The sequence below is a fragment of the Macrosteles quadrilineatus genome, unplaced genomic scaffold, assembly GCF_028750875.1.
Source record: "Macrosteles quadrilineatus isolate MER2022 unplaced genomic scaffold, UCM_ALF_1.0 Scaffold_8__2_contigs__length_117827958, whole genome shotgun sequence".
NCBI classification, from domain to species: domain Eukaryota; kingdom Metazoa; phylum Arthropoda; class Insecta; order Hemiptera; family Cicadellidae; genus Macrosteles; species Macrosteles quadrilineatus.
Genome location: NW_026542601.1, coordinates 88010957 through 88037249, shown reverse-complemented (window position 1 = coordinate 88037249; position 26293 = coordinate 88010957). Strand labels below are relative to the sequence as shown.

At 31.6% G+C, this 26293-nt stretch overlaps 1 protein-coding gene across 1 annotated transcript in view; it reads left to right on the top strand.

The window, feature by feature from the left end:
• LOC129000537 (uncharacterized) overlaps nt 1–26293 on the top strand; it is a 52899-nt gene that overhangs the window by 7288 nt on the left and 19318 nt on the right. The window contains exons 3-5 of the mRNA XM_054427499.1: nt 7701–7811; nt 17789–17931; nt 20774–20956. Of these exons, the coding sequence (XP_054283474.1) occupies nt 7701–7811; nt 17789–17931; nt 20774–20956 (437 nt within the window). The remainder of the gene's footprint in view (nt 1–7700; nt 7812–17788; nt 17932–20773; nt 20957–26293) is intronic.

Here is a 26293-nt window from a genome sequence, read left to right as displayed (position 1 = left end):
TATAACTTTGTAAGAAAAAGTCCATAAAATTAATATAAGGTTTACTGAACCAACGTTTTTCCCAGATCAGACAAGTTTGTTCTAAAGGAAGATCCATTATCTGGAATAAATTGAATCAAAATCCCAGAGGATTTAATTATTGTAAATGATTGGAGTGTAATCGAATCCTTGGACCAATTACCAAGAACTTGACTTGCAAGAATCGTATCTCCAGTTGAGTAAAAAAAGTCAGAGCTCGATAAACAATAAGAATATAATTCTTTCGAAGAGTTGGATTTTTTGTAAAATCCATCCAAAAAACGTAGCTTTATTTTGCACGGTAGAACACTCATATAACACATTCTAAAACTGGTTTAAATAATTAATTACAGATAAAATAGAATTTTTATTATTTTATTTGATGAATATTTACAACTTACTTTAAAAACAACTGAAATAGTTTCGTCTTAGAGTATCTTATTTAAAGAGATACTCTTTAAGTATGATAGGACTTTGGAGGTCCTAAATTTTCCCTAAAGTAATATAATTTAGTTTGGACATGTAGATATGTGGCTACTGTAATTAACTTTGAAATCAAAATTGTTTTATATAACTTAACCGTTATTCTTGTTTAAGTATGTCTCTCATCCTTAGTATATTATAGGTCGTGCCATGGCTAGTAGTGTAACAGTTATTTTGTAAACAATTTAATGTTAAAAAAATGGGAAAATAAATATCTTATTTCTTATTTCTTAAGATGTGTACCAAATATCTTAGAAACAAAAAGTTTAATCAATGCGTTGTAGGTTTCGGTTTGATTAATCAGTTAGAAATAATTGTTGTAGATATTTTTTATTGTACAAATCAAAGTATAAAAACTTTGTTACAGATTTAAAAAAAATATAAATTAAAATGTATCATGGTCACACAGTTATGAAGAAATGATGGATTCCTTAAATAAATCATTCCTGTAATTACTAATAAATTTATTTCACTGAATGAGGTTATTTATTTCCGAAGAAGGTACCGTGGATTTATTACATATTTATGACATTTTAATCTGCTCAGTAATCATTCAACAAGTTATACCAATGTTGAACTACATAATGATCTTTGAGAAAAATAAAAATAAATTACAAGGTCGTTTTACGGGTTTCTTGTTGAATGAAGACTTAATCCATGAAGCAATTAAGAAACAAATTAGTGCCAGACTCCCAATTTATAGACTAAAGAATGGGTCAAATCTATCCAAGACTTGGGTATCGTCCACAGTAATTTCTGACATTAAGAAATCTGACACATTACTAAGTACTATTGTGTAGATTTTAGTTGAAACATAGTCTTATTTAATTGTTATTCCCTTTCATTAGTAAATCCAGTATCCATAGACTCCATAGTGTATCGATATCAATCGATAAAAGCAATCAACCAAATAATGTCCCTTGACATACAAGCAACCTAAGTAGTTTACATTAATTGTATTCAATTTACAATGTATGAACTGGTTATTTAACATTGTAAGACTTCGTTAATATTTAGTATGAACTGTTATGGCAGGTTTAGCTAGGGTAAAGATGCTTAAATTCACCATAAACTATTTTTTTTTATGTATGCATGGTGAAAATACTGACAAAGTGATAGTGGTTTACATTTTAATAAGTATCAAAATAATTAGTAAGAATTCCAATCCCTTTTTAAGGGAATTATTTACTCTGAAATCTGTTAAATAAAGGTACTCTGACCCTTTTCACCCTCTAGAAACCTTTAAAAAGCTAAACAAAGGCTTACTGTCTAGAAAGGCAATTCATTAACAAAAATACAAAAGAGCAAAACGACCAAAAAATGTTTCAAAGAGTAAGTAGACAAAAGGTAATAATATCTCGGCTACTCAAACACAATATTGTTTGTGCCTGGCTCATTATCGAAGATAGGGTACTCAGTCGGCCCTTTGTTGTTATTACCAAAGTATTACCATTAGCCAGATTACAAATGATTTTCGTTGTTAGTTTTTACAATTTACTCGTTTTGTTATAAAAACTCTGGATAGTTAATTCATTCATTGTTTCTACCTTGGTATTTCTTGTTATGAGAAGCTAATCACTTCTCATATGTAATTAGGCACTTAAAAAAGTGTCATGAATGATTTAAATAGAAATGTGTGCTCTTCATACACTTTTCGTTTAAGCCAACCAGTTAACTTAAAACAGCCCACCACAGCAAACCTGCAGATAACAAATTTCCATTTACGTACTAGATTTCTACTAAAATATTCCCATTGCCAGATTTATTTCTTATTGAAACAACATTAATTTTAATAAGTACTAAGGTTTGCTGCTACACGGAAGGTATTGGGGTGTGTCATTGGAATGTTGATAGCTTAATATGATATACACAAAATTGCCACATTTTCTTAAAATATATCCTTAAACAAGCAAACTATAACATTAAATTTATTCTCCATACAAAAATGGAATTTTAAATTTACATTTTTTATGTATCTCCGTAACCATTGGGAATAAAATAACGTTTCAATATACAAAATTATTTATTTTTAATGCTCAAAAAAAAATTTTTGGGATAGATATTCTAAAAGGATAAAAAAAAAATGGGGAGAATCCATTTTCACCCAATATAAACCCTGTTCCCATAGTCCGATTATGCTGGTTCGCGAACTCTATGATGGTTTACACGTTTGTACCAAATTCCATCATAATCTAATCATCTGTTACTCGAGTTATCGCGTTAACGGACACACACATATATGTATATATATATGAATTTGAAGGGGATTTGTTTTTGTGCTCTGGAGAAATCCAAACGAAAAATTAAAAAGGTCCCGGGTCTAGGTCTTATCATGAGACCTACGATAGCTTATTTCCTATATGGGAAATTCTCTAAAAGATTACACTTATTACATTGTCAGTAAGCAATGAATAAAATATTAATTATAATGTTAAAATCTTCTGCATTTTATAAGAATGCAAAATATTGTATATGAAGCTTATATAAGAATGCATCTACTATATAAGCTAATAACAGCTAAATTGATTGTCCCCGAAATGTTCAATCTGATTAACAATGTACGTTAACATTTGATTAAGAACATCAGAGTTTTTTGTTGGGGAATTCATAAAAAAGTTTGTCACCTAATGAAAAAAAAAAAAACAGACAAACACAAGTTAAAAATACCCCCGCCGCAGCTAACCTGCTGTCTAAGCGAATTTCCATTTGGCTGAATTGCTTTTCAATTGATCAATTTAAATAAAATTAGGTTTAACGAGTACCTAGGTTTACTGCTACAAGGAAACTAATAAAGTGTGTGTTTTAAGTAAAATTATTATTGCTTAGTATAAAATGAATATATTTGTCAAGTTTGATCAAAAGATATCCATAAACAAGCAAGCTGCAATATTTTACAATATTCTCCATAAGAATAACATGGGGATTTTAAATTTAAAATTTTTTTAGTTTTCTCCGTAACCAACAACCGTACAAAAACACTTTGATATACTGAATTGTTTTTTTTAAGCTCTTCAAGAAGGTTTAGAGAAAAATTGGGAAATTTTGTGTTTTGAGGGTCAAAAGTGAGAAAAACCAATTTTTACCCCATAAAACCCTGTTCCCATGGTCCGATCATGCTGGATCGCGAACTCATTCAAGCCCCCGCCTTACACCTTCAAACCAAATTTCATCAAAATCGGATAAAAATTACTCAAGTTATCGTGTTCACGGACACACATATATATATATATATAAATCTATACATATATATATATCTATATACATATATAAAAATTTGAACGAATGGTGTTTTTGGCCTCTGGGGACATCGAAATGAAAAAGTAAATCGGTCCCGGGCCTAAGTCTTACAATGAGACCTACGGTAATAGCTACTTCCCTATAGGGAAATTCGCTAAAAGGCGAGAATGTTTTCGGCTTTGTACTCAAAGACGGATTATGACGTTAAGACTGTTTGATCCACCCGAGAAGCAACTAGTCGTCGCGTGATGATCAACATTCAAACATTACACTTCACTGGAGACCGGAAGTTACGTGTTGGTCACCGGAAGCAGGGTGATTTGTAGCAAGTCATGAATATCCACTGTGTGCAAGTCACGAGCCTTGACGATCACACAGGGTGTTTTGTTACTCTCCACCAACCTTTTACGGTATTGCTTCAGGTTTTATAACATATTCAAATATCACATTTTAATAGTCTGTAAGTCAATACAGTGGTAACTCAAAAGGCCACCATTTTGTAGTAAAAAAAAAATTTTTCTCAATAACTGTGTCCGTATTTTTCACGGATCTTACAACCAGTGTCTCTCTCTCTAACTCATGAAAGAAAAAAAAATTCCAATGTAAAAATTCAGAATGACAGCTTTTAGAATTTTTTGAACAATAATAACTAGAAAACAGTTGATCTTATAAAAAAACACAAGAATATTATTTTATTGCAAAGACAAACGCAATGACACGTCAACATTGAAAATCCAATAAAAGAAACGAGCGATATGTTTTTCGTGCGCGCCTTATAGTGCGTAAATGAAACAAAGTAGAGAAGGTATTTCTTTGATTTTACTTTAGGTTTAGTTGGTCGAATGTAATGTTATTCAAGTAATTAACTAAAAAAAACGTCATTAATAATAAAATTATATCCAAATTTAACAAAGTATCTACGATAGGCGTAGGATATGGACCATTGATGACGACACAGTGGGAGTTACAGGTTCACATGTTGGCGGGTCAGTGTAGCCTTCGGTTATCGATGTGGCTACAGACAGACAGACAGACAGCCGTGTTAACGCTGATTATCCTTGGCTCTCAATGCCACTAGAGTCCTCCTCCCCCCTCCCTCTTACCTCCCACCACTGTGTCCTCAGCCGTCACCGTGTCAAGGACGAGCGCTGTACTTGGACTTTATCGTACGTTAGAACTGTATTTTTAGACTTTTACCCTCTCCGTTATAAATAATGCCCTTTGGTTGATAGACTTAGGTGCTGTACAACTGGGTTAAAGTGGTTAAGCTTTGCCAAATAAACCCTTTGTAAATGAACTGCTACTTTAAACTGGGGATTTAAGCTTCCACTCGACCTCAGTGTAAAAATAGTCAAACTGCTGGTTTAAGAGCGTAATTTTATGGCACATGTTTAATTTTAGGGGTTAAATTGGTAAATGACGTTTCCTTTCACAATTGTTATTAATTTATTTTTCCAAAATGATTTTACTGGTTTAAATATCTATCGTAGCTGGGCCACAATTTTTTTTACATACCTTTATGCTTATTATTTTGAATTTTCATTGTTACATTCTTTATTTCCACTTTTAATTTTTACGAAATACAATTTTTGTTTAGGTATATTTGTGGATATAATAATGTCTGGGGAGCTAAAATGCTCATTTATAACATTATTATGTACATTTTAATGACTTAGAATATTTTGAAACAAGGAATATTTAAAAACAAAATCCAAAATCTAACTTTGATATAGGCTATATGTTGTGGTGCTTGTAAACGACCATAATCCAAATCATCTAGGTAACAAGACTACAAGATCGCGCCACTCATACTACACTCATCTCCATTCATACATGGCTTAAAATTCCTACTATGTATGGTCACCATTTCATTAAAAAGTATAAAGTATTAAAGTATGAATCCAGCTACAATATAAAATTTTTTAACAATAAAGGGGTTGTAAATTGTGTTTAATTGATTAAACTGCCCTTTAAAATATAAACCGTAAAGTATGAGGCCGGAAATAATCTAAATCATATGCATAGGAAGAAAATGTACTTTCTTAATACCTCTAATAGCCTAACTATTAATTTGTAATCTTGTAATTGTAAGAATTACATTTTTTACTCTAGGAAATTTTAGTTTACTTTATTCACACTTAACTATATTGTTTGTGACTTTATACAGATAATATTGAAACTTGAAAAATTAGACAAATGACATTATTTGTATACCATTTGTGAATAATATAATATGTTTTATTGTTTGATGCTCTTGAATGATTACGGGGTGTTTTTTAAATTTAAAATTGAACTTGAGTATTATTTAAAATACTGTAGTTCAATATGTTTACCCATAGCCTACTATTGCATCGCTTTAGAATATTTATCCCCTTTTGCAAACTTGCCTACCACCCATTTGAACCATTTGACAGTAGTTTGGTCCAATTTAGTCTTTAACATTTCGAGACTTAACCGTACTAAAAAATCACATGCTTGTTATGTTCTTCGTGGCAATAAAATATGAAGTGTAGAGTCTAAATATGGCGAATTATTATAGTTCATTGTATGTAAAGTTCGTCAAATCTGACCTAAAATCTCATATACTAGATGCTTAACCCTCTTAAGCAACTGTAGTAGCTTTAGAGAGGTTAAATTGCATTATTGCTTACTAAAATAACAGTGTTCTTGTAGACTAACAGCTTAAATGTGTTTATGCATACTTAGATAAGGGAAACATACTTAGTCGTACACTTCGTAACAAAGTATTGTTCAATAATTAAACCCACAACGAAAAATCAACCATAGAAAGGAAAAATCCATAGTTGCTTTCCCACTATCCAGTCAACAATCACCAACTATTTGTCAAGCCGTGTTTGTCAGAATTCAAGGTAATCAGAATACCGTTTATAATGGCATCGAGGAGGTCAGTATTCAAAGGTAATGATATCAAAGGTTGCTATCGGTATCGACTACTGCACTTGCGTGAGTCGAACAGAACAGGTGTCCAGCACACACGTGAGCGACCGATCGATACTGATTACTATCGATTATAATCAAATATTTAACTCGCCGTTATGACTAATCGTTCATCAGAAACTGTTGATGTGTTGGTTTATGGGGAGTTTTCATGCATTCTAAATGCGCTTCGGAATATCTATCGGCACTTATTACAATTTTGGCAGGGCTTTGTCCAGGTGATTTGTATAATCATACGTTATATCGAACTAAACAATTTTCCCTTCGCCGTAATTTTCATGATTATTCCATGTTAATCTTTTATAGAGCATGGTAATTTTTATTGGTTTTGCACAAACAGTCAGTGGGTAACCACCCAAAAAGTACTACGTATGGACAATTATGTTTTCAGTTTGTAGAAAATTTAGCAATAGCCATTTAAACATCATGTGTTATATGTTATTGTAAAAAAACCAAACACTAAATATTGTGTTTTTTCATTGTCATATCAGCAGACAAGAGGAGGTCAATAAACTGACTACTGACTCTTTAGGTCTATCTTCTTTCATGAATGACCAGTGGTTAGTATAATGACATTTACTTACGATACAATATTAAATCAGTAAATCAGCCAAAGTTAAGTTTAGTCATAACAAATATACATAAAAGTACAGTAAAAAACACAAGGAATCCAATAAATACATAATAAACTTCAATACCCCAATTTGAATACATTTAGGTTAGAATCATACATTCCAACTACTATACCAACTAACTATCCCCAAGACGCATACCAAGTCTACTCATGGATACCACACATCCCTAAAAATTGCACCATCATAGTACTGAAAAAATAACCTTTTAATATCGAAAAAATATCCATTGAAATTCTGCAGCACTGCGCACAATTATTTCCTTTCAGTGCGTTTCATAACTACTTGTATGATAAACTAGCAATACCATTTTGTACTACAATACAAAACGGTGTTACTTATTTATTTCCTTTTACAATGAAATGTTTTCAGGTGGCCCAGGCAGCGGTAAGGTGACCCATTGTGACACTCTAATGCAAGAGAAACGTGGAGTTGTCCATATCAACATGACCGACCTGCTGCAGCAGTATACTGTCGGCAACGGTGAGTATTGGTATCAACTAACTCGTCATACCTAACAGTTAGGTGCAACGATACTATAAAGGGTCACAGAAAAGTAATAACTACACGGGAATATAACGAGCAAATTGTGTTCGTTTATAATAAGCAGGTTTATGTTTGCAATTCTTGTGACATGTTTCTCTTCCTTGCTTTTCCTCTTCTTATCTCCTTTTCTACACACTTTGTATTTTTTATGTACCCGTATTTGCTACATACTCTTATAAACTACCAGTGTTAATATTACCCTCAAACAGAAAAGTTTCTTAGTACGAAATAATTTAATCTTGCTCCATGTATGCAACTACTGTAATAGTTACAAATTTTTGGAAACAAACAAACCAAAACCATCTGGAGTAGTTAAAAAGTAGCATTAATCTGCCACTGAACAACACTGAAAGTTGAATTTTAAGTTGAAGTTAACTAAACACACAATTCAACGCATACAGCTTTATTAAAATAATAATGAATAAAAAACAAAAATGAAAACAATAAACAAAACATAATAATCAAAATAATTTAACCAAACCTTAATAGAATCTAACTAGAATCTAACTAAAATCTATCTAGAATTTAACTATAGAAAATCTGTTTTGCAGCTAAGTGTCAAGTGCTTAACGTATGTGATCAATACAAAATACCTTTTAAAAAGAACATTTACTAACTTCATTAAATTGTGTTTTAATTTATAATTGTAACTGAACTGAAGAACTCTGTTCTTAAATAATATACACACTACTCACTACCCTTAGTTTAAAATTACCTCTACATTAAAATTATATATAATTTAGTAAAAATAAAAAAAACTGTAACAATTCTGTTGATAAAATTTATATTAAATTAAGCTCAAGCGATGTAGAAATAAGTCATCAAAGGCGTTCGTCACGTTTTAATTAACAAAGACAAGAACGATTAGTGGCCAAGTTCTCGCCGTTATAATCGCTAACGATGAAGAATTCCTCCCGAGGCCACCGGGAAGCTTTTGAAGTTCAAACGGTTTAATTGTAACAAAGCTCAGTAATTTTCCTGCAAAAGAATAAACACATTATTGTTCTTTATAGACATTGTGCATTTATAACAGGTTTTGTTAATTTTGCCTCTGTGAATAATTTATTCTCCATAACGTTAACAACTTGTAGGGTATTTTGTAGATTTAATCTTTGCTGCTGATAGAAATAAAAAAAAATTAAAATTTTTTTTTTCAAAATTGTCATGCTCATTATATAGATGCCTTGTTGTAGGTTTCTAGATTACAGCCTAATAAAGGTGCACTCTAAAGGCAAATACTAAAATACTCCTATAGCATTTGTCATGTTGCTTTGCTTCACTCTTAAGAGGGCAAGTCCATTTTTGATTTTGTCAACAGTGCTCAAGCATCCACTCTACTTCTATGGCTAAAACTGTAGCACCTTTGGAGGGAGGTTGTTATCTTTTTGTTGTAGTGTAATATAATAAATTTCCTATTTTTAAACTTTCATGGATATAGCATCACCAGATTTACTAAATGGTTTGTTGGAAGTTTAACGTTTCTATCCAAGCCTAGAAAATGAATAAGGAATAATAAGTAAGAATCTCTTATTACATATTATAATTATCATTAAAAACTTGAAGTAGCTATACTTTTTATACGCTCACAACTAAAATTAACACAGAAGTATTCAAACTTATAATATGCTATATCTTCGTTTATTTCCATATTGATTACTATGTGGTCGATAAGTAAAATAGTAATTACATTTAACATATCATTGAGTTTTAGGACTGTTAAGAATTTTTATTGGCAATATATTCATTGATTAATTTGTATTATTTTATTGGTATAATCAAAATCATAAAGGTTGCATGAATAAAGTAGTAAACTCAGTGTCTTAATTTAAGCAATCCTTTACAGTTTTAGATTAAACCAATTGTAAAATTAATTAGTTTTATTTCACAAAGCGTTTTATCCCCAATCCACGGGCATTTGAAAAGATAGCAGTTTGAAAGGGAAATTCGTAATGAAAGACTGTAAGATGTTCTATTTAAATATTCCTTGTTACCCAAACCATTAATTGCTTCCTTTTGGATTCATTGTCAATGGAAATTTTATTCATTAGTCGTTCCTTTTGCTTGTTTAATTATTGAGGAAAGGGTAACTGTAGTGTGTTAATTAGTTAATGCATGAAAAACTATTTTCATAAGGATTGGAAATGAAAATTATACGGTTTAAAATGCAGTCTGGTAGAAAAGTCCCGGAACGGTATAATATAATTCTTACCAATTTATATGAAATTAATGAAACTTGTTATATCAATGATAGCCATAAATGTCTTCAAGGGGGACGGCCCACGAGGAGTCAAACAACAATCTTAAAAAGCAGCATAGTTCCAGTTTTGGCATTTAATTAGGGTCTTCGTCTTCCAAATTCTCGCGGTCCCTTTAAAGAGGTAGCGTATAATAGCAATACAAAATCAATGAATCTTTGACCAGCTGTCATTTTTGACTCAGTTGTCCTGTTGAGTTCGGGTTTGTGGCAATGTCTTCTACTAAGGAAGACCTTTTAATGTTATATCAATCTCGATGTTAATGTTATATCTATGCTACTATTTAAGAATTATGTCTGACTCCTCTTGGGCTCCCTTAAGGGACAAACAAGTGATAATAGGTTAAAAGAGTAGACACAATAACTTTGGCTATTATTGATATACCAAGTCTCATTACTTTATCTATATCTATATTGGTATTAAATATATTAAAAAGTTCCAGGATTTTTCAACCACACTGTATAGCAACATTTGAACAGAATGTACAAATATAAATCCATACAGTATATTGTTTTAGTGGCTTTTGTAGCTTCATTTCAAAACTACTTAAATGTATTAGGATATAAAGAATCATGCAAGAATAAAAAAATATAGTAAAACGAGGCAGTACATCCATCTAAAAAAATGTTACTTTAGGGTACTAATTTTACGAAATAATAAGAACAATTTAAACTTTTTCACTGATATTGTAACATGGAAAATACACCATGAAAATAGTTGTACTATATATTAGATTGATACGTGGTTGTTGTCATTTTGATTGAACTAATCTTTCCTTACACCTAAGTAAACATGCCTCACTTTTCAAGTCTTGCCATTTCATTTGCAAAATTTATATGTTACCCAGGAATTTCCTTTTTGAAGAAATCGTTGAACGTTTTATTGTGTGTAGTTAACAATACTGCAAAAATAAATTATGTAAAACGCATTTTTTTTCGGCACGACTTAACTCAAAAATTAATCATTTATGAAGATTGTTTTACGGAATTATTCGTGTCAAGTAGTAGTGTTAATCGAGTTATGTAGGTCGGGTTCCTCAGCTCAATCAAGACATATCACATCAGTCGCTGCTACTCATCCACGTGAGGTGTCACAGGGATGTTGTATTAGTGAGAAGAGACGGGTTTATTTTAGACAAACTAGAACACACCTTGTGAACTGCTTCTCAGGAACTATATGATGATCTACATGTTCCAGCAGTATTCTGAAAATATACGTTAATATAAGTAAATACATATTATGTATCTAGATTAATATACAATCTAAATATGTATGGTGAATAATGAATGTTTTATACAATTTGAATTAGGATGTTCGTATTCAAACACTTTTATGATAAGGCTTTGGTTAAATTTTGTTTAATATTTCAATTTATTAAGTTTTAGTTTAATAGTCCTTCAAATAAATTATATGGAAGAAATCATTTCTTTTCGAAAAAAAAAATTACTTCAAACTATAATGTAATAATCATTAGAGGGAATTGAAAAAACTTTATATATTAATTGTATGCAGAAGTATATTAACTAAATGAACTTATAGAGGTTAGAAGAGGAGTTTTATTGGATTCGTTTGAACTATAAGCAGTGGTAAAACAGTACCAATCCTTTATAACATTTTGATATTACGAGGTATAAAGAACTATGATTTCATGTAGAGCCTAAATAGAACAAATATTATTCCCCCACTTACAATAATATCTCCGGAATGTAGGATGTATTTCCTTATAAAATGTATATAGCATGATATGAAAGAGAGTCCTCAATGCAGCAGGACTCAAGACAGCTCATAAGTAACATTATATCAACTTACAGTTATTTTTGTTGTCATGTTCTAGATTTAATTTAAAATAAGGATTATGATATTTAAATACATCTGTATTTTGTACAAATATTCTGTGTAAAATAATGAATCATTAAATATGGTTTATTTCGTTGTACAATCAACATAACTAATTCACATGACATGGTTTGGTTATTCTAAACGAATTTAAAATATATGAATACTCGATAATTTTTCGTACTCATTGTGGATTTTAAACATGATTTTTTCTCTTGTTTTGTAATGTTGTTTTTAAATAGTGTAACAATATGTTGTTTTGGTTAAAGTAGTTTTCAGAAATATAATAATATTGTAATATTATTATTTCGTTTAAGGAAACATTTGACAAAGGATCCGTAGAAACAAATTATTCATTCATATTGCCAAACAATGAACAATTGCCAGCGAATCAAATGGTATTTAACTTGTAAAGTGATTGTTAAAAACTCGTGTTTTGTTTTGAATACACGAGTCAAGTACGAGTGGCTAAGCATTGTTGAAACAATTAATTGTCAACATCTACTAATCCAATTGTTTGTCATAATAATTATTACAGTATTTAAATACTTACGCCTTTTTAAAAGGTTACAGAGTGGAACAGTTTTGCATTTTGAAAATAGCTTTTGTCGAATAAAAATGTTTCTCATGCGTATCTTAATGTTTTATTAATGCAGCTACATAAGTTATTAATTTGTATCGTTGTTTTGCTTTATCGTTGTCCAGGACCAATTAAATCTCGGTCATATGCTTACGTAAAGGAATCGAGAAAGATATTTTTTTATGGACCGCGCAAAGAAAATGGCAAGCAAAAAGTCTTGGGGGAGGAGCTTTGTTACCCTAATGTCCTGCAGGGCGATTAACTTGAAGTATAGCCTGTTCCTTGTCTACTTTAGGATTGCGGCTTTGTATTTATTTCATTTAATAGAGAAAAGAGTTCATAATGACCATGACCTCTCTTAGTACATAATATACTGTTACTTTTTTTACAGAAACGATTTTGTACACAGTCATGAAGTAGACACGACAGATTGGATACGTACTAATGGTGTGTGATTAGGTATAGGTATAATGAAACACACATGACTTATTGAACTAGCTGAAATCAGCAACACTTAGTATTTTACCAAATAATTTGTTAATACAGGTCATTACCCTTTTCTGTTATAAAATGCTCTCAGATTTGTGTTAGACATCTTACAATTTTAGTTTTATCTCTCAGGTACTTTATTTTAGCATTCAAATAGATCTTGAATAATTTTAAGTTTAAATAGCTAACGAATCGTCAATAGAACTGGAATGATAATTTAAAATCTACTCAATATTTAAATTACTTATTAAAAAATAATTATATCTCATCTGTATTTGAGTTACTATGGTACTTAAAATTAACTTGGTTTTATAAATAATCATCTTTTAGTCTGGTTGCAGGTAAAAAAACCTGGAAGTAAGGTCCACCCGATATTTTTTAGTGGTTTCTGTTTCTTCAAGACCTACATAATTAAAATAGGCAGGGTGCCACTTTGTCACCCTTGAGCAAATTGAGATATTCAAGATGGCGGCCAAGATGACTTAAAAACTATACAGGGTTAGTAAAAAGTGTGGAGACCGGCTGTTATTTTTTTAACGGCCCATACTAGAAAAAATAAACTCGGCACACCATTATGGCATGTTATGAAGTACTTTTTGGGCATAACCGCCACTTGGTGTTCATCCCCAAAATGGGGATTTTGGGAGAAACTCAAAAATTTAAAACACAAAGACCCATCGAATGACCCCTCATTTTAAAAGTCCTGGTAAAAGAAAACCAACAACGCAAATTAGAGGTCTCTATCTCAGTTCAGTAAAAAATGGCAGCCAATTGAAATTCTCATCAGTTCCCAATCCCAAAATGGGGGATTTTGGGGGAAACTAAAAAAATTTAAATGATAAGCCCCATCGAGTGACCCCTCATTTTGAAGGTCATAATAAAAGAAAATTAACAACGAAAACTATAGGTATCTATCTTAGCACAGTAAAATATGGCAGCCAATTGAATATAAAATTGCAAGTTATTTCCGATTTCTAAAGATTTCAATCAGCTTCCATGTTTTACTGGATTGAGATAGAAACCTCTAGTTTGCATTGTTAGTTTTCTTTTACCAGGACCTTCAAATGAGGGGTCACATGATGGGTCTTTGTATTTGAAATTTTTTAGTTTCCCCAAAAATCCCCCATTTTGGGGATTTACACCAAGTGACGGTTATGCCCAAAAAGTACTTCATAACATGTCATAAAGGTGTGCCGAGTTTAGTTTTTCTAGTATGGGCCATTAAAAAAATAACAGGGGGTCTCCACACGTTTTACTAACCCTGTATATCTGCTTTCCCTATAGAAGAGACAGGATAATCATTTTGTGCCTAGTTTGATGTTTTAATTGGAAAATAACCCAAAATAATAAATCAATATAAGTTTTTAATAATTTCCACATTAATTTGTTGCCAAGTTACCTTATCAACAATGTTTTCAAGTATTTACTTGACTTAAAACAATATAAATCTATGGTTTCTGAGGATAAGTGCAACATTCAAACAGAACACAGTCATCAAATCAGTTAACTTACAAGCAGTTCTCCTAATTGATGCTTGTGCTGTACTGTGGACAGTGCATTATCCTTCTTCAGAAACTGTGCATGACTTTATCAACTGCTTTTTAAATTATAGTTTTCTTGAATTAAGAAAAAAACACTGTTCTTTAGGCTAGTCAAAATACGGTCCAACATCAAACTTAAGGTAAAAGAAATAAAATATATTTCTTCCCCATATTCTTCCCCATATATTCCAAAATATATGGGATTTTGTCAACAAACGTGTCAAGAATATTATACGAAAAATCAAGAAAAATCCAAGTGGCGGAAAGCCGCCATTTTTGAAAAAACTTCCGCCATATTGGATTTATGTAAGCTTTTAGTAAAACATCAATAATTTGACAACTAATCATCTTAACAATCTGCGGTTTGTCTTAATAGCTTCCTCATCAAGTTTACTTTAAGATAATAATAACTTTATACCATTTCAATATTGATTTATTTAAAAGAGACAGCTTTAAATAGAAACAATACCAAATTTCGAAGATTTTTTTGTAAAACCTTTAAATGTTTGCAAATACAAACTCAGGTGATAAGAACATTCATATTTTGTGGCTCTTAAAAGAATATGCTTAAAATTTTGAACAATTATCAACCTCATATCAGTTTGTATATTGCTTTGAAGATATATTATGGGATATATTGTTATTAGCCTTCAACTTGGAACGCTAGCCGTGCTGCACCACGACATCTAGTCCGATTGAAATACACTTTGAGGTGGGAAATATTGCTTTGAGAACATTTAAGACATATTTTGGAATCATACATTCATACATATAGGGCAATGTATAAAAAAAATCTGACAAAATCCGAGCATGAGAACACTGAAAAAGTAGGGGTTTTGAAACATACCAAAATTCAATTTTTCATGATAGACAATTACATATATGTGTCCGTGAACACGATAACTTGAGTAATTTATATACAATTTTGATGAAATTTGGTTTGAAGGTGTAAGGCGGGATAGACTTGAATGAGTTCGCGAACCAGCATGATCGGACCATGGCAACGGGGTTTTACGGGGGGTTTTATAAAGTAAAAATTGGTTTTTCTAATTTTTGACCCTCTAAACGCAAAATTTTCCAATTTCTCTTCAAATTTTCTTAAAGAGCTTAAAAAACAAATAATTTAGTATATCAAAGTGTTCTTGTACCATTATTAGTTACGGAGAAAATTCAAATAATTGTTATTTTGAAATTCACATGTTATTCTTATGGGGAATATTGTAAAATGTTGTAGTCTGCTTGTTTATGGATATATTTTGATAAAACTTGGTAAATTTATTTATTTTATACTAAGTTATTAACATTTCACTAAAAAACACACTTTTTTACCCTCCCTGTAGCAGCAAGCCTATGTACTCATAAAAATTAATATTAATTAAATACATTTAATTGAAAAACAATTCAGGCAACTGGAAATTCGCTTAGTCGGCAGGTTTGCTGCGGCGGGGGTATTTTATTACTAAGATAATCAATTATTGGTATTCTCTGACCCTTAAAACATAAAATTAGACACAAAAAATATTATCCTGTCTCTTCTATAGGGAAAGATACGGCAAATATACAGTTTTTAAGCCATCTTGGCCGCCATTTTGCATATTTCAATTTGCTCAAGGGTGACAAAGTGGCACCCTGCAGATTTTAATTATGTAGGTCTTAAAGAAACAGAAAACACTAAAAAACATCGGGTGGACCTTACTTTCAGGTTTGGGTGAAAAATGCCTTTTGGCAACTAGACTATTATACATGAAAATCATAGGACCCACCCGAATGGGTGTAATAAATACTATTGATTGTAAAAAGGCTAAACTACTTAAATCATAAAAAATTTTTATAAATAAAACTTTAAGAATTCATTTTATTGCACCTGCTTATTGATTTGTGTTACTTGTAAAAAATATTAAGGCCTTTGATACGTAATCGATCTTTTGCTACCACCACTTATAGAATTTGTATAAGCTTAAGGACAGGTAACTTCAGAAGACAACTTAAAATAACATGCTGCAGTTTGTTTATTAGTCTAATTTGTACAAACAACAGTAAAACCTAGGAAACCTAAATCTAACTTAGCATCTCTTCTGAACTTCCGTGACATGCGTCAGCTATAGCTAACATCTGCTTCAGACACTATTTAATGGAGGTTGAAACTTTCGAAGGACGTCTTGAATTATAATAGTCTCTTTAATCATTTCCTACTAAAATACCACTTAAATGAGATCTCATGGTTCGTAGAATCTTTAATTTTACTTCTTACGGGGTATTCCAATACGATACAACGTGAATTTATCCGCAAAGTAAAAGTGGCATGTGTAGTAGTATGGAAAAGAAAATGTTAAAATAAAAAAAGTATGATATAAGTAGGTAAAAAATAATTTACAAACAAGATTGCAGAGTATTGCAAAGTAAATGATCACTGTTTCACAGGTTTTGTCCGTGGTCTGCGTGTACTGTTAACCAAGTGACAGCCGGTCTATGTGTAAGATTAACTTAATTGTATACCTCGGTCCGTGGCAATGATCGCTGCGTCGCATACAATTTTTTAGCCGCCATTTTTCCAATATGGCCGCCAACTTTGATTTTTCTTATGGAACACTCTGTATTTTATGATGTATTCCGGTAGAAAATGTAATTTGAAGACGATTTTATTATAGTGATTTTTTTCATAAACCTAGCCGTTTCAAAGATAATAATGGTTTAAGTTGTGAAATTTCTAATAGTTTTCGAATAAAACAGCTGGCATGCTTGCTTAGGCCTTATCGAAACTCTTTATCATACCGAAATTTCAAAAATTTAACCATTATTATCTTTGAAATGGTTAGTCTTATGAAAAAAATAACATGATTAAAATCGTCTTAAAATTGCATTTTCTACCGGAATACATCATAAAATACAGGGTGTTCCTTAAGAAATTTCAAAGTTGGCGGCCATATTGGAAAAATGGCGGCAAAAAATTTTTTTCGACTTGACTACAATCTTTAAAATAAAAAATCCAAGGCACTTACTGTTTAACTTTTTTTTATATCTCTTATAGTTTTCGAATAAAATGGCTGGCACACTTATATAAATCACCCTGTATACAGTATGCGACACTCGGTAGCGAACGTGTTAAGGAAATGCATGCTGTCTAGCGCATACGTTTTATATCAGCTATATTTCTGTCACACTTTGTCTCAAATTGAATACAATGAGTATTAAATATATTTTTTTGTGTAGCAGATATGAAAGACTTCAACCAGCTGTCCAGCAAGACCGTCACCGAGGTTTTGATGCTGGAGATCAAGATGGCTCCGGCAGCTAAGGCCTACCTAGTGTCCGGCTACCCTAGGAACATGCGGGACGTAGTGGAATACACCAACAAGGTAGACTTATTGACACTTCATAAGATATCATATTGAATACATAGTTCTAAGATTCAATGTAACAACCCTTTTGAACAATAATATTGCAAAATATTTATCCCGAATATAAACTACATAACGTTAACGGAGGAACATATCAAGTAAAGTGATAGTGTTTTGGTTACTATAAGTGTCAAAGGAGCTGATGAGTAGGTTAGTATTGTACCTAAAATTAGAAGGCCTAAACTATCCGACATACCCTATCCACCCTCACAACCCTGACCTTTTCTACCTACATAATATACTAACCTTACCTAGCTTGTCAACCCCATAATATTTACCTGTTCTTCCTTCCTACCACCATGCTTACCTAAAAACACCACCTACCTTACCTACCCCATCTACTCTGCCTTCACAACCCACAAGTTACCTACATACCTATTAACCTTAACTAGGTATATACCTAAAACCTCTCTCCCATACCTACTCTTATTACACTTTATTTTCCTTATACCCAAAAGTCCAATTTACCTTGCTAACTCAACCTACTGTTATCAAAACCCCTACTGACTTACTAAAAGTTAAACCGCAACGTTAAAAAAATATAAAATATATTCCAACTAAATATTCCACTATCAGCCGCTGTTTCAGGTGGTGAAAATGTAGTGTAACAGAGATAAAGCAATAGTTTATAGCAGCTAACTTCAGCTCTGTGTGGTTTATTTAAATTGCACCCTCTCTGATCCCTAACTACCACAAAGGTAGAAATAATTGATTAAATGGCAATGGAACATGTCTCATAGAAGAGCAAAGGAAATACAGGAACAGGAATGCGTTTGTGTATTGCTAGAAATTAAGGTTCTATTTCAATAACTTGAGTCTTTTAAGCTTTTAAATAAAGGTATAAAAACTATCTATGACAGTTTTAAACTTACTTAAAACTGAATTTGGCTTTTAATTCTTACAAAAACTTTAAAAAAAGGTTAAACAATTTTTTTACAAGCTTTACTGACTTTAATTATTGATCGGTTGGCTGTTTTGTGATATTGGATTTACGCACCAACAGACAACACTCGATACAACCTAATTAGGTTAAATTTGCTGGGACAACATACCTACAAACTCTACCGCAAACGTTACCTAAACCAATTAAGGTCTTGTGTAAATGAAACTGACTCTGGTTAAACGTAGACTAACCTCGTGCTTTCAATTAAGCTGGGCCATCTAGTATACATTATTTCAAGTAACTATTTAATACAATGTACATAAGGTAGTAAATATTTTTTGTTCAGATTAATAGGTTTTCTCTAAAGTTGTCAATATATGTAGTCAAATAAGTATAATAAATAACAACATCTTAAAAAAAATCTATTCCAAACATTGCATATTAAAAATTAAAAAAATAAAAAAAATGATATCTATAATCCACAAAACATTATTATTGATTATTGAGATATTGGATTGGGTATTAACATACTGTATAATATATATGGACAATTTAGAATTTACATAATGTTTGATTTATTGTTAACTATGTTATTTATTGTTACGAATGTTAATTCTCCTGGAATTTCATAACATACACATCTCAGTCAAGCCATATGGCAATCCTAATAGTTTTTGTCACATTAGCATCTATATTGGCATCTATAGTTGAATATATGACCGATGAATTCCTACACATTTCCATATACATGTAAATGAAGGCGCTCCTAAATGGTTTGATTACATGACTAATAATCCAAAATCCAGCACTGGGTATTTAATAATACACGGTACAGAAAAAACGTGTTATCAACATTTACCTAATAATGCTGTTTGGGAGCATAAGCTGTTTCAAGCTAATTATTAAAAAAAAAACAGAATTACGTCATTTGCTTAGGTAGTATACAATGTACACATATTTGATAATTTGGAGAAATAACCGCTGTTTATTAGAGGAACATTTCTAAAACCTTGTTTACAACAAAGGTTACGTTTCAAAGTTGAATTCAACCTCTTAATGCGTGTATATTTCGAGTTTGGGAATGGGGGGAAACCCCATTTATAACGATGATGACGATTAACACATTTTTCCATTACCGTTTTTTAGTTGAGCAACATTTTTCTCGGCCTAAAATCTGTATATCCTGCATTTATAGCAACAAATATGCATGTAGGCCTACTGTTATGCAAAAACAGCTTATGCTATGCTAACTGTACTACAGTAATTTACTACAAACGTTACAGTATACAGTAAATATGACGTGGTTCAATGGTTTTTGGTGTTGTATTTAGTAACGATTAATGTGACAAATCTATAATCTAATATTGACTTTTCAAAAGACTCTTCGTAACTTGGTTGATAAGCAATTAGTCAATGAAGGAGTGAACATTCTAATTCCTTAACAGTGAGGTTGTTTTCTAATTATTCGTCAAGCTCCTTAATCGCCCATCCATAATTGGGTTTTCATAACTTTTACAACCCCGTCAACAAAGGATATCGGATTCTTACATGAATGACAGAAAACCGTTTGTAATTTCCAATAGAACATACCCAATAATTAATCATCTACATTGTCTTGTTAACATGAATTTAAATGTTACTTTATAAGGGTGTTAATAATAGTGATATAGAATACATTGTTACGTAGCTGAGTGTTGACGTTTACATTGCTAAACAACCAGAATCACTGGACTGATCCTGAGAAAAGTCCGTAACCTTTTAGGCTTATAAGTTTGACCCAGCTAATTTTGGTCCTGGCAAAAACAGCTGATCTTATAGTTTCTAACACAGCTATATACTCAATTCATGTTAGAGTTAAAATGAGCCTTAGTCGTGTCTCCATTTAAGTGTTATTCTTATTTTTAATCTCCATTCCAGATCCAGATAGTGAGTGGTGTGATCCTCGTAGCCTGGAGAGAGAAGGTCCTGGAGAGGCAGATAGACTACGGAGCCAAACTAGGTCACGTGGTACTTAGCCTGGCTCGTATGGAACTCTCCAACTTCTACAAGAACGTCATTCCAGTAGCAGACTACTACGACCAGCGGGGAATGCTGATAGCTGTGAGTATTAGTTTTTTCTAAATCTCTTTGAGAATCCTTTTTTGTCCTTAGGCACGAGCTCGGGATTGTTTTTCTCATTATTTCAGACTAGACCTGGGGGTTGTAGCTTTATCACTTTGATAAAATGTTAATTCCAATGGATCGTTTCTAATTCAAAGAAAAAAAAACTGGTAATTTGGTGGGATTTGAACCAAGGACCTCATGAACGGAAGTCCTGTGCTCCAACCACTATACTAGGTCGCTCCCTCTATGACAATCTTAGGCTATGTATGAGTAAATTGCAATCGAGTAAAATTTCTCCCAGGGCAAAGCATTGTGTCCTGCATCTATAAAACAAGTATGTATGCATCGTCAGACCCAACAAGTTGTGGTATGAAAACACCATAACTAACTATTCAAAAGACCTTAAAATGTTTTGAAAATATTATATTTTCAGCCACACTTATGGAAAAAATATGAGAAAAATTTAGAATTGAAATAAGTTTGTATATATACAGGGTGTTCATTTGAAAACTTTCCATATCTGTTGTTTGTAAAGGTAAGGCTTTTAACACTTGTTTGTTCTCATTTCCCACTAATTTGGACATGCCAAATCCAATAAAATTATTTTCAATTTTGAAAAATGTCCCAAAAGGGCCCAATTTGGGGGGTAGGGGTGCTTTTTGAGAAATTTTCAAATGTAAACATGGGTTGTGTGATACATCAATTTAAAGGTCTAATCACCCCAATCATTTTGGTGCAAAAAAAGTTTAATTATCCTTAACCGTATTTACAGGGTGGGTCAAAACGTTTTAAAAAAGGACTTTGAAGTTAAGTACTGTATTACCCTAACTACTGAACGGAACAGCGCCAAATTTCTTTCCAAGCTTATTCTTGAGCTACTCTTTAAGATAACTTGTAGTAAAGGCATTTTCCAAGTTATTTTCTAATTTTTAAAAAATCTCAAATTTTAAGAATAAAAGAAAGCTGAAAACTCAAAATTCTTAAATAGCAAGGTATAACAAATTTCATACTACGTGAAAGGTCCTTTTTTAACAAACATTTTACGTATTTAAGTTTTCTTTCTATCTCTTACCGTTTAAAAATTGCAGTAGAAAAACATAATTTTCTATGGTAAAATTATAACTAGTTTTCTAATAAAACACATTGCACTTTGTTCAACGATGTAGTAGGATTCATTACAAATTGATCGACTACTTTTACGTGTGTCAGAATTCATCTTGGACCCTTCATCCTGTTCTTTTCTCATTGGTAACTGAGCTAGTTTCAGAAAACTGCCTAACTAAATCATTTCCAGTCATATGACTCAAGGTTATACCTGGATATCTATTGTTAAACACTTTTCAGTTATCCTGGAACACTTTTGTTATGACCAATAAGTAAAAATAAAGTCTATTTTATTAAGTTTACACCATATTTGATTAGGTACTACAGGAAATGGTACTTTTGAAATTAGTACTACCATTGACTAGTCAATGGTACTACAGAAAGCGGCCCACGCTTGGGTTTTTCTCATCAGCTATAAAACTTGTTTTTCACAAAGTAAAACGTAATGACTTGTTTGCCTATCTGCCTAAAAATAATTATGAATTGTTTCCTTCAGTCATTGCACCATTTAATGTGTCTAGAGACGAATTTTGGCTGTTTTATTAGAAAACTAGTTACAATTTTACCATAGAAAATTATGTTTTTCTACTGCAATTTTTAAACGGTAAGAGATAGAAAGAAAACTTAAATACGTAAAATGTTTGTTAAAAAAGGACCTTTCACGTAGTATGAAATTTGTTATACCTTGCTATTTAAGAATTTTGAGTTTTCAGCTTTCTTTTATTCTTAAAATTTGAGATTTTTTTTAAATTTGAAAATAACATGGAAAATGCCCTTACTACAAGTTATCTTAAAGAGTAGCTCAAGAATAAGCTTGGAAAGAAATTTGGCGCTGTTCCGTTCAGTAGTTAGGGTAGTAAGGTACTTAACTTCAAAGTCCTTTTTTAAAACGTTTTGACCCACCCTGTAAATACGGTTAAAGATAATTAAACTTTCTTTGCACCAAAATGATCGGGGTGATTAGACCTTTAAATTGATGTATCACACATCCCATGTTTACATTTGAAAATTTCTCAAAAAGCACCCCTACCCCCCAAAATGGGCCCTTTTGGGACATTTTTCAAAATTGAAAATAATTTTATTGGATTTGGCATGTCCAAATTAGGGGGAAATGAGAACAAACAAGTGTTAAAAGCCTTACCTTTGCACACAACAGATATGGAAAGTTTTCAAATGAACACCCTGTATATATAAATTGTATAGGTAAGGAGGGACCTTGGGTACTTGGGGAACTTAAGCACCGTTAAAATTACCTTAACAATACTCCTTAATAAAAAATATATCTTTATCACAAAAACGTAACGGTATTTTTTTTACAAAATTGAAATGTAGTTTATGCGTAGTTTTCACATTAATACACTCAAATTTTCATCTACATAATCTAAATGATTAGTTTATAGATCACTGGTTTAAGTATTTTATTTTAAACTATAGAGTCACACTTCAGTTGTCAATTTAGTTAAAGTTTAATGAATATGCTTATAAACATTTACATAATATTTTTAAAAACAATAGACAAACACGAGTCAATGAATACAGAGAGTGATTGTTACGCTCCGCTGAACATTATCTAAATCAGCGGTTTCGACGCAGAAATGGAATCACGAGGCGATGTTTGTATTGAAGATGGAGTGAGATTAGTTGGACCACTGAGTGTGTAGATGTAAAGCTTTCTATGCATAGATATTTGTATGTCAATACTGCATTCGATAATAAGTCAATCGTAATAAATGTCAATTCTGTTTCAGACGTTCTATGTATATTTATTATGGATAAAAAATCTATAACTACCGTATCGCGTGTTTATTAATTAGGCGTCTAAAATAAATATTCTAAACCGTATTGACTAAAATAAAACAATTGACATGAATGGGAAACGTCGTATTTAAATAGAACTACATTAATTATTTGGGAGAACAAATTATTGCGAAATGAAATATAAAAAAACATTGATATTGGTTTAAGTATTATTTAAACAATTACTGTTTAAAATGCAGTTATAATTATTCTGGATTTACACGTGGATTGAGATGGTATCTTCGTTTGTATAAAAAAGGACGTGTTTGTTTTCACAGTTACAAAAATTTCCTGAATATATTTTTGGGTTACGTAACGTTTTTTGTGACGACCAATACAAAGCATTATAGCAATAGTATTTATTACAAAACAGTAATTAAACTCATAAATCCAACTTATGAATTGAGAGTCAACAAAGCGTCCTAGCAGAGCTGCAACCATTAATCAGCTGATCGGCATATGACGACGTCAGCACACATCAAACACGTCAGGTCCAAAATACGTCGTTGTTTAAGTCAAAGATAGCGCAAACAATGACCTCGACGTATGCATTCTTTTCGCTACACTATTGTGAAATGACCGGTTTTCGTTATATGTTTATCACCTGCGAAAATTATTCATTACATTGTTTACTACACAAAATAATGTTTACTATGCGAAAGTAATGTTTACTATCTTTTTAGATTTTAAAAACGACGTAAACCAACCAAGATTTGTTATTGTTTTGTCAACTGTTTCAATTTGCAACAAACAAAACTGTACGATCAATATAAATATTAACTTGAAATTGAAGGCATAACCTAAAAATTCTATGAATTTTGTAATGCACCTAACTGTAATAACGAAATAACCAATGTTTGTTATATTTAAGGAAAAAAAAAACTAGAGGACCCATGCTAGCGTTAAAATAAATATTGTATCCGAAAAATAATAAAATTTATGATTTTGATTGAGTTATATGTTCAATATTGAACTTATCTGATTCAAACTATCAATATCTCAAATTAAAGCCCATAATTTACTGATTATTTTGAGTCTAAAACATATATAAAAACATAACAATACTGGAGCTATTGATTTTTAATCATAGAAAAACTTTATACAAAATGTTGTTTATGTTTGTTCTTCACCTTGCGTTAGCTTGAAACTCGTCCGATTTGAATAACAAATTTTTTCTGGTTTTCCTTATTGATTTTTATTTGACTTCATAAATAAAATCTTACGAACGCTGTAGTGATTTTGATACTATTCAAATAATGTTCACTAAAGAGGAAATAGTAGCGCTATATTAGGATTTCCTACCAATACATTATTTATCATCACTTTTTTCGTTGTTAACTGTATTTCTATTGATATATCTGATCTCTCCATTATTTATTTGTATAAATGTGACATTAAATAAATTGTCATGTTACAGGGTTAGCCCTTTAATGGTCACCAACGCAACATTAATTAATGCTATCTTGAAATTTATATGATAAAGATAAACTCAATTAATTTTTTTTAACTAATATATTTGAACAATATTATGACGTTAATAATTTCATCTTAAGTGCGCAATTTCTCTCTATATGTTTTTTCCCAATAAGAACTTATTCTTAAATTTGTATAAACTGTCGCATAGTATTTTATTACCTGTAATAAATTAAAAGTGCTATGTTACTGAAAAAGGAAATACAGGTTAAAAAAATGAAATGATTTTGAAAAATATTCAGATAACTTAGTTTGCCATCCATAGTAGTTTGGAATTTGACATGAGGAGTAACATGCGTTCTATAACAACGTTACAATACCAATTTTAAATAACTTTTATCATTTTGGATCTTGATATGCATTCAAAGAGGATTGTACTTCCTCGTCAAAAGAAAACTTTTGGTTTTGCAGTTTTCAAGATTATATTCTATAAAATGCACAGCTAACACTGAAAAGCTCATATCTATATATATAAAAGGCAAAGCCCTCACTGACTGACTCACTCACTCACTCACTCATCACTAATTCTCTTACTTCCCATTTACCTAGGAGGCTGAAATTTGGTACACTGATTCTTTAGGCATTAAATAGGAAAACTAAGCTTTTATTCTGATCGGTCTCTCGGGCTCCGCCCCAGTGGCTCTTGACTTTCCCATTATAACCTTATGAGTACTCATATTTAAATGGAATTAATGAACCTTAACAGCTGTTTCAATTAAACAAGTTGGTTCTGTTCTATGATGTTCAATAGCATTAAAGTTACAAGGATTGCCAATAGGGTGCAGCACTATTATTTCTTTTACATTTATGAACAGCTAATTTGCAACCAAAAGGTGAGTGAGCGTAGCGAACGAATTCAACCTGGAGGCGAGTTAGCGTAGCGAACGAGCTAACCTGAAGGCAAGTGAGCGCAGCGAACGAGCTCCAACCTAAAAGTGAGTGAGCGTAGCGAACAAACTT